Source organism: Polypterus senegalus, chromosome 5 (genome assembly GCF_016835505.1).
Source record: "Polypterus senegalus isolate Bchr_013 chromosome 5, ASM1683550v1, whole genome shotgun sequence".
In the NCBI taxonomy this organism is placed as follows: Eukaryota; Metazoa; Chordata; class Cladistia; order Polypteriformes; family Polypteridae; genus Polypterus; species Polypterus senegalus.
Window position 1 is genome coordinate 198,575,688 of NC_053158.1, and position 13,927 is coordinate 198,589,614.

Consider the following 13,927-nt stretch of genomic DNA (forward strand, 5'->3'; position numbering starts at 1 on the left):
TATGTGTTCATATTTTCTTATAATAATTCTTGAAGCAGCGTTTTAAATTAACTGAAAGTTGCCTAAAGAACACTTTGAAGAGCCAATGAATATAATGCATTGCAGTAGTCAATCCTAATAGAAATAAATGCATGAATTTAATTTCTCAGTATTGTGCATATTTAGAACATGTCTTAATCTTCCAACAGTTTATAATGGCAAAAGCATGCTTTGGATAATTGTGTTACGTGTGATGTAAATGACATCAGTGATGCTTATTTTCTTCTTCCAGCTGTTATCTTTGGAGTGTAAATTGTGTAAGTGGTCATGTAATGTATCTGCACTTAGCGCATTTTCTTTGATGCATTTTCTGTTCACTCAGGTTAACAGTTGTGTCCATCCTGCTCTTTGTTCTTGTTGAATTGATTTTAAACTTTTCAGGATAGAAATACATTTGGAAGTGGCAACGTCACTAACTGAAGTAATGGTGTATTCTTGCCAATGTTTTCTGTTAATTTTTTCCTAAAGTGCTTTAAATAAATTTAAACTTTTTTTGTTAAACATTCCATGAATTTAAGTTGGTCATCATTGTCAGAAATGAGCATCAGGTTTTGCCCCTAGCCATTTATTTGCATTCATATTTGCACTGCTAGCCCTTCGTTAACAGGCCATGTGTCCCTGGCCCATCACAGGTGCCTCTGAGGATCATTTGCATACCATTTGCATGAGGCCCCTCCTGTCTGTTATTGGCACCGCCCCAGCCCTTTTCTGTACCCTGTGCCTGGTACTCTTTAGGCGCTTTTCCACTGCATAGTACGGCACAGCACGGTTCAGTACAGTTCACCTTGGTTCGGCTCGGTTTGCGTTTCGACTGCAGTTTAGTACCGCTTTAGAGTGGGCGGGATTATTCACGTGTCGTTATAGTTGCGCCTCTACTGCCGTGACACCGTGGAACTTTTACAACAACACGCAGACAACGACAACACTTTAGCTCGATGACGTGCAAAGGTAAGCATCTAAAAAAAGCACATCACTAGCTAACTTTTCTCACTGTTGCAAAGCATAAAATGAACTTAACTGCCAGTGTAACATTAAAATGCTGATTCTGTATATTACAGATCTTCCACATTTTGCAAAAAAGTCGCCACAACAGACCATCTGTTTGGACATTTAACCGTGCTTCAGAGTGGTGGGATGTGATTGTTCCCGGTTTTACAAACACTCAGTGGCTGGAGAACTTTCGAATATCTGAAGAAACATTCATCCACTTATGCAACAAACTGCGTCCAGCGATGGAGAGACGGGACACAAACTTCCGCGTGTGTGTACCTTTAAAGAAAAGAATAGCCAGTGACGCAGTAATGACGATTTTCTCCGGCCAATCAGTGACCAGCAGAGTTTACACGTCACGTTTTGGTAACGGTTCGGCGCGCTTGGAACCTCGGCTGAGGTGGTCCTAAAAAAAGGACCAGGTACCAGGTACTGTTCCCAGTGGAAAACCCCCCAAAAAGTGAGCTGAACTGAACCGTGTCGTGCCGTACTATGCAGTGGAAAAGCGCCATTATAGGTGTTTGAGTCCTTTTGCCCCTGGTCCTTTCTGTCTGTGTTGGTTTGTTCAGCCTGCTGTTTACCTATAACCCTCCTGTCTGTATGTGGGGCTCCTCTTCCAGCAGTTCATTTTCATGCCAGGTGCTCCAAGCTTATGCCATATTTTGCAACAGTTAATTTGCAGTTGTACTATAATATTGGGGAGTGTGCTGGAGAAATGAAGGCAAGGAGTTCTTACAGAGGTCCTGCTTAAGCATTGAGTTAAAGCGAGCAACATCCACCATTTAGAGTGCTTGTGATTTGTTGTTGTGCTTCTTGACTTTCCTTTGGGCTTGTTTGGATTAACGATTTTGTATGTGTAGTGTAGTCCCCCCTCTTATCTGTTTTTTGATTTTATTACGGTCCTGTCTACCCACTTACTTAGGAGTTTCTGATTACTAGGTAGTTTCTCCTTCTGCTGGTTCAATTATTTGGAAAAACAAGCTTTTCCATTTGTCATGCCCCTTTCCATGTTGGCCTTTCCCAGTTTATATGCAAACCCTAGGTTTAAACCGCCAGCACTTTATTGTGCACTGTGATGTGACAGTCCTACATTTCGGCATTTTCTGCGGAAGTGCTGGTACTGATGCTTGGAATGTAGTGGTCTGGTAAAAATGGTAACGTGAAAATTCACACTGCTGGCTTTGATCATTTGACCAGTCGAGAGGACTAAAGAGAAAGTTCAGATGAAGAGTCACGAATAGAGCAAGAACGTCTCCAGCCTGTAGCGATTGTGTGCCACAGACCCAACAAACAACTGAAACTGGCCATTTCTACGATTGTTCCACATTAAGCGGTGCGCCGCGACATGCTCCAATCCTGCATCTCTGCATTTTCAGAAGAAGTGCTGGTGCTGAGTCGCCTCCCAGTGTGTGCCTTTAGTTTTTAGTTGGCGTGTGACTGATTCTCGGATGGTTCAGGCAGCATTCTGTGCAGACCCACTGTGTAACTTAATACTTGTAATGTAATGGTCTGGTGAAAGTGTTAATGTGATAATTCACACTGCTGTCTTTGACCATTTGACCAGTCGAGAGAACTAATGACGTAGTTTAGAAGAAGAGTCACGAATAGAGCAATATCATCTCCAGCATGTAGTGTTTGTGTGCCACTGCAACTGGCCTTTTCTAGGATTGTTCTGCATTCAGCTGGCTTGTTTTTTTGTTCAAGCAGCTAAAAAATCTGATCTGTTTTTCTGCTTGTTCAGATGGTGTGGCCATCACTGCCTTTGTTTAAGTCTGAATGTGTAGCATGCAAAATTTCAAATGGGTTTAGTAAGCCTGTTTGTGTGTGCGTTTCAGCGGCTGGGTGTGGGGACAGGATAGGACTCCAGGGTGACTCTCGAGAGGTGGTAAGTGATACGCTTATGGCAGCTGTTTGTGTGAGGAGGATTCTTTCAAGAAGAAAAGCAGAGAGAAAGCGAGGGAGGTGGGAGAGAAGCGCTTTAACTGTAAGGCGTTTCTGATTATTCTAAGCTTGTGGCTCTCCTCCCTGTTGTGAAGCTGAGCATCCAAAAGCACGCCCATCACATCTTGCACCTCAGTGTGCATTACAGCTGGCAAGAGCTGAACATGCAGCTCTGGCTGCCGGGATGTTTTTTTTCCTTCTCTTAATGGTCTTGTGGGATGCCGGAACGGCAGGAATCGTAGCGGGAAAGGAGTGTGGGCTTTTTCTCCTTATTGCTATTGCAGGTTTGCCTTTGATCCAAAATGAATGGTTTATGTAATCGAACAGTGGCCTACTCTGCTTATCCCGTGTCACCATTCCCAGTTGTGGAACCCTGCTGGCTTTGAGGAGTCTGCAGACCCTCGGGTGCTGAAGGGACCCAGAAAATGTGTGACAGCAGCTCAGTGGAGTTGAGCTGCAGTCCCCCCAAGGAGAATTGCAGATGGACAGCTCTTATTGGCGTGGAGTGCTGTTTGCCCGAGCCCAGCTGCCTCTGGCTTAAATTACTTGCTAGAGCAAATCGAGGAGAACTGGATTTGGGCTTCAGTTGTACAGACAGCACACCTCTGAGCAAGTCGACCCCAACTTGCAAGAAGTTGTTTAGCGGCTGCAGGGTAAGAAGCTAAAATCATTTCAGTTGTTTTTATACTTTTTTTAAATCTGGCGCACGCACAAAGGGGAATTTAGTAGCGTTGCTCATTTCTCTTGTTTAGAATCACTGACCGGGGGCTTTTAAAATAATTGTTCACTGACGCAGGTTGTTTTTCTTTCATTTCTTTTTTAAAGTGTTCAGTTTAGAGTTTTTGTTGTACTATTTGCTATGATCTTTACAAACCTGGTGCGTGTCCCCCCCCAGTTTGTAGCTGTTATAATTTATGCCATCAGACATACCTTAGCAGCGAAATAATCCCTTTAAAAAGCCAGATGATTTGTTTGGCTTGGATGGAGGTGATGGACCATTTTTATTCGTTCAGAGAACACCAAGGCTGCAGCCAGTTGTACAATGGTGGTAAAATAATAAACAAATTGTCTTTAATCAGTATAATTAAAGCCACGTCTCCATAACTTTGACTCCGTAGTTTGTATTTGCTAATCAGTTATATGGGTGACTATCACTTTTTGGTCCAGAGTGGTCTGTTAGGTATAGACGCAGGTTTTTTGAGTGTTCAGTGCAGAGTTTTCTGTTGTACTTCTTGCCATATTTTGTTTTTTTTCCCCACATTGTAGCTGTTATAATTTATTCCAGCATACATAGTTTAGCCACGAAATAATACCTTTAAAAAGCCAGATGATTTGTTTGGTTTGGATGGAGGTGATGGACCATTTTTATTCGTTCAGAAAACACTGGGGTTGCAGCCAGTAGTAGAATTAAAATAAATAAATAAATTAATTCTCTTTAATCAATTTAATGAAAGCCATTTCCCATAAATAGTTTGCATCGGCTAATGAGCTGTGTGGGTCACATTTCACTCCAGAATGCCCTTTGCAGGAGCAGGGTGACAGAGTTGTCCGCATAACTGACATGCCTTTTGCCAGCAAATTAAGGAGTGTCAGGGGGCACATGCTGCTGCCGCCTTCTTTTGTCCATGCTTTGGAATTGTTTATCAGTTTTTGCTTTGCGTTTTGGATTTAACACACGGAAAAAGAAAAACTTGGAAGCCGTGGTCGTTCCTTTATTTTATTGCCACCATCATGAGTAATGTTTGCAGCGGACTGTTTTGTTGTTGCTGCTGTTGCTGCTCCCGGAGGTCTCTTCTGATTTCATGTGCTGGTCTGGGAGTGGCTGGTGACTGGGGGTACAAGTGGCTGGTACAGTAATTCTCTCTGCAGCGTTGAGTGTGTTTTTATGATGGCATTGGCATGCTTTTAATATTAAAGTTGGTTGCAGCTGTTTATGGTTTTAGTTTGGCAACGTGGTGCATTACACCTCTTAGTGGATTGTGTACATTTCTCCCAAAGTTTCACTTTCATTTCAGCTACACATGGGGTGATGAGAAACTTTCTCTTCACTCCACTTTCGTGTCCTGCTCTCTAACACATGCTACTTCCTTCTTCCTGGCCGACTCTTCATCATTTTTGACTGCATTTTCTTCAAGCTAGGTGTTTGAGATGCTTCAGCAATGTGCCCTATTACTAGAAGTGGTGATATTTATTGATGGCAAATGGCTGAAGAGGCTGGTACCTTGTAACATTAGAGGATGAAATATTTCTCTGTGTGTGCGTGTTTTTTATTTTAATTTTCTAAAGCTTTCAGTTCACATAACAAGCCTGGGGTGTGGAAGCTTACTGTATAAATATGCCTGTACTGTATACACTTGGTCACTGAAGCCACAGTAGGTGTCGGTTTTCACTCCTGCCAGTTTGGTAATTTGATGCCAATTATGACTTCTAATGGAGCAGGCTTGTTTATAGGTTTGTTTGAATTCACTTCAGTGATGCATTTAAAAAAGTCATTGTACTATTACAGTGTTCACGTGCTAACATACTTTTATGAACTGTGAATTAGGTGGATAGATACTTTATTAATCCCAAGGGGAAATTCACATACTCCAGCAGCAGCAGCAGCATACTGATGATAAAAAAAACAATATTAAAGAGAGATAACAATGCAAGTAAAAATTAGCAGGGACTTTAAAAATTGAAAATGCAAGCAGGTGGATGAGAGTCACTAAAGTTGTTTTTGCCCTCGTAGTCTGTTTGCTTCGTTCCAAACAAGTGGACTTTTTGTCATTTTGTTTCAATTTCCAGTTAGTTTGGTTACGTTTCACACTGTAAACCTTCCAACAAACTAAACATAGCAATAAATTTCCCATGGACTTGTGGTGGACTTCTTTCACTGGGCAGAATCATCCCCAGGAAACAAAAATATCATGGTGAGCAATTTGCACATCACTGTCTTTTCCGTACTCTCTTAAAAATAAAGGTGCCAGAGGGGCTCTTGAGCAATGCCATAGGGGAACCATTGTTGGCTTCCAAAAAACCCATCCACATTAAGGTTCCAAAAAGAACCTTTATTTATTTAGATCTGTAATGGGCTCCATACAGTAAATAGGCATGAACAGATGGCAACAGAGTTGAGAAATACCAATGACTCCTGATTTGAAAAGGACTGTTGCATGGCTGCAGTCGGGTCCTAATCTGGATCCTGAGTTGGTTTGTCGTGTGGTGGGTGCGGCAATGCACTGTATCAGTGTGTGCTCCTAACCTAACCTTGCTGCATACATATATAGGGTGGTCCAGATCTAATTATGCAATTTTGGTTACGCTATAATTTAAGTTTATTACATGGAAAATCGGACCATCGAGAAGTGTGCAAACTGACGACATGAAGAATCGTCTTCGCGCCAAACTGGAATCGTCCCCGCATAAATAAGTCATCCAGACGATCTGGATCTGCATAATTAGATCTGGACCACCCTGTACTGTAGTAACATGGACCAGATTTTCTTAATCTCTTAATCTGTTCATGTCCTGCTAGGCCACCTACCATACATTAAAGATTTCATCTTTTTTTTCCTACATATTAAGAAGTTATTCAAAGCACAAAGAACCAACTTCATATGCAAAAATCCTTCCCAGAATGAAATGGCAAGCAATAGTTCTATGAGAAACCACACGACCCAGTAAAGTACCCTAAAAGTGCCATTAAAGAAATTATTATTTTTAGGTGCATTAGTTAAGAGGAAAACTACTTTAAAATGATGTGCTGCTTAAAGTATAGGAGCTGATGGACACATTCCAGATAGCAGAGTGTTCAACTGAAGATGCGTTAAGCTGGTGTGCTCCAGTTTTATGACAGTACTGTGCACTTATACGGTTAAATAAAAATTACATTATAATGTTGCATTGCATACGTAATCCCCAGTAGCCGCATTATGAACGTAATCCCAGGTTAGTTTGTCTCAAATCATATGTCTGCTCTCTTAACTCTTGTACATTTTCGTTATTAATGATTATTTTGGAATGCTAGATTAATATTGACTAACAGGTCGGTGTTAGTGTATGCATTGAGAGGATGCCCCACCTGCGGACATGGTGTATTCATGGTGTACGACGTTTGATCGTCGGTCTCGCAAGGCACTGCGTGTTTCTGCTATTCGTTTCTTGTCACTTTTGTATGTTTTCTGATCTACCCGATCACATTCTTTTTTTAATAGAAACATAGTCAACTACTGCTGTCCAATCACGAGTGTGTGAGGCTCTGAGGCTGACTCCGGTGGTACTCTGATTAAGCGAATAATTGTATGAGTGTTTTTTTGCAAATTTATATTTGCACCTGTGTGTATTTTTAGTTTTTTTTAATCTATGACTCGTTATGCTAGGAATGAGGTTGCTCAATTACCGACCGCAGATGCTCAACATGGCAAAATGTCACAATGCACAGTATTTCATGTAGTTAAATTGGTCCTGTGCTGCCAGGTCACATTCAGACCTCATGCGAACCACCTGGAATAAAGGTATCGACCAAATAAATAAATAAATGTAATATCTCTGTTTTGCACCCTCCCCCACCATACCCTATCGTCTGGGGTTGGGGGTTAGCAAAAGCTTTTAATTCCTCAAAACGTTCGACCTCTGGTGTTCGACGGATCTCAACATTTTAGGGTCCCCGATACCAAAAACATCAATATCTCGATGATGTGTGTGTCTGTCTGTGTGTGTCAGTTTCTTGAAGATGGTCTAGAACTAAAACGACTTGACGGAAAACTACTAAGCTCGAACCTTAAGCCTGTTATGAGATGCTGATGTGCTGATTCGTTTTTCAGCCACATCATGCAAGAGAAAGAGGCACTGTAGGGAAACCCTCAAAGGCCGAATTTCTGAAATTATGAATTATCAATTGCTATCGTACTGACCTATTTTATGATCAGAAAGATCCGCATCAGAGCAGTAAATAATTATGGAAATATTACAGAATAGTTTGGGTAACTTGGTTCTTAGGGCTCAAAGCCTACTAACGCTTATTGGTGATTTTTTTTATATGTAGCAATGACAAAAGACTTTTTGTCATGGGGCAAATCAGACCTACCGAACACAGTCACCGTTCTCTTCTCTTGCATCATGTCTGATTAAAATGAAATGATAAAAATCACAGCCCATGTCATTTTTAACCAATCATCCAGCACACTCATGCTAGCCTCATTTTCTGACAGCCAATAGGGTGTTTCCTGATGAAGCAGCGCTTAATGAAGGGTTAACAGCTGCAGTAAGGTTGGCAGTAATCTCTGCCCTTTATTTTTCCATTCTGTTATGGCACATAAAATATGATGAGCTTCTCTTCTACAATTGTGTAAAAGAAAGTACACCCTCTTATGGTTTTAAAGTTTTATCAGAATGTAATAAAAGAAACACCTGCTCCTTAGTTCTAAAATTCTCTAACCTCAGGTGTAAAACAACACACAACAGACTCCACCGTGTCATTTTTTTTTTTATTTACAAAAATGAAGCCAAAATGGAGTAGCCAAGTGTGAAAAGCCAAGTACACCCCATGATTCAGTAGCTTTTCTGAATGACAATAGCTGTTCTGTATGACTTTATCAGTCTCTCACATCGTTGTGCAGAAATTGGGGCTGATTCTTCACAACACTGCTTCATTTCATTGAGGTTTACGGGAGTTCATTTATGCGCGCCTCTCTTAAGGTTCCACCACAGCACCCTTCCTAGATTGATGGGCATCAACATTTGCTTCTCTGAGGTAATTGCTGATGGATGTCTTCTTTGGCATTGTGTTAACATACAGCTGGATGCTCCAGACCAGCAAACTGCCAAAACCTCTGCTTTTATTGAGGTGGTCAGGTTCAATTGGGTTGAGTTCTGGACTTTCACTGGACCATTGCAACACCTTGATTCTTTTCATTTTTAGCCATTCTGTTGTATATTTGCTGATGTGCTTGAGATGATTTTCCTGTTGCATGACCCAATTTTGGCAAAGCTTTAGCTACTGGATAGATGGCCTCATATTTGACTCTAGAATACTTTGGTACAAGGTGTGGCAGAAAAGTAATGAGACTGATTTTTTATTTACCAAAGTTTTTATTTTTTTCAAACATCAATGTTATCCCCTTCAAAGTAGTTCCCTTGGGCAGCTACACACCGATGGAGACGTTGTTCCCACTGTTGGTAGCAGCGCTGGAAGTCTTCAACCGGTATGGTCTTCAGCATGTCCGTTACACTCTTTTGGATGTTTTCTAAAGTCCCAAAATGACGTCCTTTGAGGACATTTTTCAGTTTAGGAAAAGGAAAAATCACACGGACTGAGGTCAGGTGAATAAGGGGCTGGGGAAACCACAGGAATGCCTTTTGAGGTCAAAAATTCTGTTATGGAGAGGGCAGTTTTTCGGCACCATTTTGGCACAGACCTTTCGCATGTGCAAATGTTCAGTCAAAATTTGATGAACGGTAAATCTGTTCAAATTTAATTGTTCACTCAACATTCTTAATGTTACACGACGGTCTGATCTCACACGAGTGTTCACACGTTCGAAGTTTTCATTGCTTTTCGAAGTTGAAGTCCTCCCTGAACGGTGTTCATCTTCAACGTGTTTTCTGCCTTCCAAAAATGATTTGTGCTAGCGAAAAACTTTAGCTCGGGATAAAGAATGTTCCCCATAGGCCTGTTTTAACTTTTCAAATGTCACACTTGCCGTTTAATGGCACAACGTTGCTCCAAATTCGCTGTTCCATTTTGCGTGGACGACAACCAAAAACACAACTTCGCTAATAGCAGTCACAAAAATCACGTAGTTAACGGAAGGAGTTGAAACTCGCACTGAGCTATGGGAGGGTACGGATACACGCGCTCTATCAAGGACAACAGCGCAGCGTTGCCAGATCACTTGCATTGTTGCCATTCTCATTACTTTTCTGCCACACCTCGTATACAGAGGAGTTCATGGTTGACTCAATGACTACAAGATGCCTAGGTCCTAAGCTCAAATCATCAGCCCTCCACCACTGTGCTTGACAGTTTGCATGAAATGTTTGTGCAGATATGCTGTGTTTGGTTTTTGCCAAACATGGCGCTGAGCATTATGAGCAGACATCTCCACTTTGGTCTTGTCTGTCTAAAGGACATTGTTCCAGAAGTCTTGTGGTTTGCAAGCCTAATCCGTACTTAATGCCTACTTGTTCAGTCTTTTCAGTGTCATGAACGTTAACATTGAACATGCCAACTGAGGCCTGTAGAGTCTGAGATGGAGCTCTTGTGGTGTTTGCAATTTCTCTGAGCATTGCACAGTCTGACCTTAGGGTGAATTTGGTGGGACATCCACTCCTGGGAAGATTGGCAACTGAATGTTTCTCACTTGTGAATAATTCACCCTGTAGAATGATGGACTTCAAATTATTTGTAAATGGCCTTATAACCCTTCGCAGATTGATGGGCATCAACAATTGCTTCTCTGAGGTGATTGCTGATATCTTTCTTCTTGGGCATTGTGTTAACGCACACTTGGATGCTCCAGACCAGCAAACTATTGAGGTGGTCAGACTTGCTGATGATCAGTTAATCAAAGCATTGAGCAAAGGCTGTGAATACTTATGTACATGTGCTTTCTCAATTTTTTTTATTTTTAATAAATTTGCAAAAATCTCAAGTAAACCTTTTTCACGTTGTCATTATGGGGTGTTGTGTGTAGAATTTTGAGGAAAAAAATGAATTGAATCCATTTTGGAAAAAGGCTGTGACATAACAAAATGTGGAAAAAGTGATGCGCTGTGAATACTTTCCGGATGCACTGTAATTCCTATGGAAGCATTAAGGGTGGACTTCATTTTTCACAAAATGTTTCTGCATTTTGGCTTTGTTTTCGTTAGATAGATCATGATCATGGCGTAATATGTCATGTGGTGGTGTTCATCTGAGGTTGTATTTACTTCATTTTAAGACCTGCTTATACGTAAAACAGAATTGAAATAGGGTGTACTTTCTTTCTCACGTGAGTGTATTTGTGAGGTTCAAAACCACACTACTTTTTTTTTTTGTTTCTATTAATTTTTGCTGCTGCAGACCTCACTTCATGACAACATCCACATGTTAGCAGTGAGTTTGACTGTTTTTAATGCAGTTGGAGCTCAAGCTAGTTAAGCGACTTGCTCAGGGTTACATAGGGAGACAGAGGAGGAAATTGACCCAGGGACCTTTTGGCTTATAGAGTCCAGTTGCTTCACCTCCATACCGTCTGGCATGGATCGCAAACAGTAACAGAGATGGTGCTTGTCCTGTTATATTTAATAGTAGAAATCATTTTTCAAGACTTTAATCTGTGATCCTGAGTTGATTTGTCATGTGGTGGGTGCGACAATATGCTGTATCGGTGTGTGCTCCTAACCTCCTCCTCCATCATGAAAATCAGTTGGACTTATAAAGTACCTTTCATGCTGAGCAACATCAAAGCGTCTTCCAGAAGGGTACTGTACCCACGTTTTCTAAATAGGACTATTTTTGAATAAACAAGGTTTTTCTCTTACTCTTTATTTGCTAAAACCCTTTTAGATTCTCTTCTCTTGCATATACACATTAACTGTTGGCGTAGTTGATGTCAGGGTTGTCTTTGGATCACACTGAGCAGTTATTTTCTAGACATGGGAGATTAAATTCAATAATTAATTTATTACTTTTCACTCACAATAGACCTGAAACTGTGAAAGGAACAAAGCCATCATCATTTACATCCATAAGCGCTCTTAATGAAGTTAAGTGAATGCAAGCAGAAAGAGATCCTTACGTGTTGGCTAAAACGCAACAGAAGCCCAACTAACAAAAAGATAGTTAATGGGGGGAGCACAAAGACTGCACTTAACACACTTGCCAGGTAAAATAAATCTCTGGAAGCCCCCGCGGTCATTTGAAATTAGCAAAGTCAGAGATACACTGACCTTAACCTAATGGCTGTCCTTCCACACAGCCAGTAATGTCCTAAGGCACACGGCAGTTTATGTAACTGATGGTCTGGTGTTGTCCGTCACTGTTAATGCAGGCTTCTCCCATCCGCTCTTGTTTTATTTAATAAGAGTAATGGCCTGGTCAGAACAGCGTTGGCACCAAGTGCACCAGAATTCTCTTTTAAATTGACCTATATTGATTTTATTAAGAAATAACACAAATACAAGCATGATTTTAATGTGACAACTACATTTTGTGTTTGAAGATGTTTTTAAAAGTTTGCTGTTTAAAGGGTACACATGAGCCGATGCCATTTTGAAGTACAAACCTGTCCCTTTTTAATTAAACTGGCTTAGCAATTGTTTGGGCAGCAGAGAGAGAGAGAGCTTTACTATTAATGGAGATTTACAACAGAATGATCTTAAATCAGGCCAGCGTTTGATTGTAAATGAATCTATTTAATCTTTTATTAAAAACAAAGTATAAGCCAAAAATCACAATCACTACTGAAGTAATCATTTCCTTGTTTCTTTTGATTTTATGAAATCGCATCCAAGATGTATGAAAATCACCAGCCTCAACATAAGCAAAAAGGTTTGGGGCATCCACCCATATTTTGTCCCTGGCTGTAAGAGGGTATTTGTAGAATAGCACTCGTGTGCCCTGGTCGAGTTCCAAACTGAACTGAATTACTGTGGTAAGCATGGTGGCGTTAAAAGGCCTGAACCGGACGTGCATCTAGGTGCTGAAACCAGAAAGTGACATGCTTATGGGCACCGGGACTGGAAGTAACATCTTTAAGGTTAAATCAGGCAGGTTTTCCCGGGTTTGGTCTGCAGAGACAACAGAAGAAGGTTTACTGCACCCGTCCACTCCCTGGCCTGATGTGGAAATAGCATCACTTGGTCCATACAGCTTCCTCTTACTCGCACATGTGTGACAGATGTTACTCCAATTCTTTGTCAATTCCTATCACAAAGTTGTTTCTGCCTGCTCTGACCATCTAACCATATTATTGTAGGGTCACTTAGAAACTTAGAAAAAAAAAAACATATATATATATATATGGTTGAAATAGTTTTACTGTCAAATAATGCAAAGAGTACGCGACACGTGTTTCGCGCTAATTCTGGGCTCATCAGGCGTACACACTCACTGCACCCCTCGGGGTGTTCGTTAATTTCATAGTATGTAGATGATTCAGACTACGAATAAATATATATATACATACACACACACACAGTGGAACCTTGAGATACGAGTTTAATTCGTTCCAGCACTGAGCTTGCATAGCAAATTTCTCGTATCTAGAATAAACTTCCCCACTGAAAATAATGGAAATCCATTTAATCTGTTCCACACCCCCAAAAATATCAACATAAAAATCAATTTTCCTAACAAATAACACTGATAAATAATATATACAAGTGGAACCTTGGTTTGCAAGTAACTTACTTGGTTTATGAGTGTTTTGCAAAACTAGCTAAATTTTTTAATTAATTTTTGACTTGATAAAACGAGCGAGGTCTTGCAATACAAGTAGTATGGATACACTTTGTCTGCTGAGCGTCATGTGAGCATAACTGAGCTCTTTGTTCTTCTCTCTCGTGCGCATCTCTCTCCTTATCTCTTTCCGTAACGCACACGTGTCTCTCTCTCTCTCTCTCTCTCTCTCTCTCTCTCCTTATCTCTCTCGCTCATGCACGCCTCTCTCTCTCCTCTTGAGGGCAATAGTCTCCTATTCTCCGTCTGTATGTCTGCGATATTTTTTGATACGCTTATACAGCGAACTGCTACAGCGAAACAATGAAATCACAAGCGCACAAACGTGTAGATCCTCATGCTACGGGAGAACAAGGAACACTGAGTGTGCTGCTGGCAGTGTCAGCTTGGGTGAATCCCCGAGTCGAGGTGGATCGGGAAACGTGTCACGTATAACCAAAGCGTGGCTCGTTATGCGAGCCAATGCTCGTATTTAGATCCAAATTTTTCGCTCTTACTTTCCTCTTATCTTGAATTTCTCGTATACAGAGG

General features: G+C 41.0%; 1 protein-coding gene across 7 annotated transcripts in view; it reads left to right on the top strand.

Annotated features, from left to right (window-relative positions):
- The window catches only part of LOC120529798 (rho GTPase-activating protein 21-like), a 408,601-nt gene that overhangs the window by 155,297 nt on the left and 239,377 nt on the right, over positions 1 to 13,927 (top strand). For 2 of the 7 annotated variants that reach the window (XM_039753938.1, XM_039753940.1), the window contains exon 1: positions 3,155 to 3,623. The exons of 4 other annotated variants lie outside the window; for them this stretch is intronic. In XM_039753938.1, coding sequence (XP_039609872.1) covers positions 3,396 to 3,623 — 228 coding nt within the window. In that variant the 5' untranslated portion in view covers positions 3,155 to 3,395. Of the gene's footprint in view, positions 1 to 3,154; positions 3,624 to 13,927 lie in introns of those variants that run through there. One more of the 7 variants, XM_039753941.1, reaches the window with a different exon arrangement.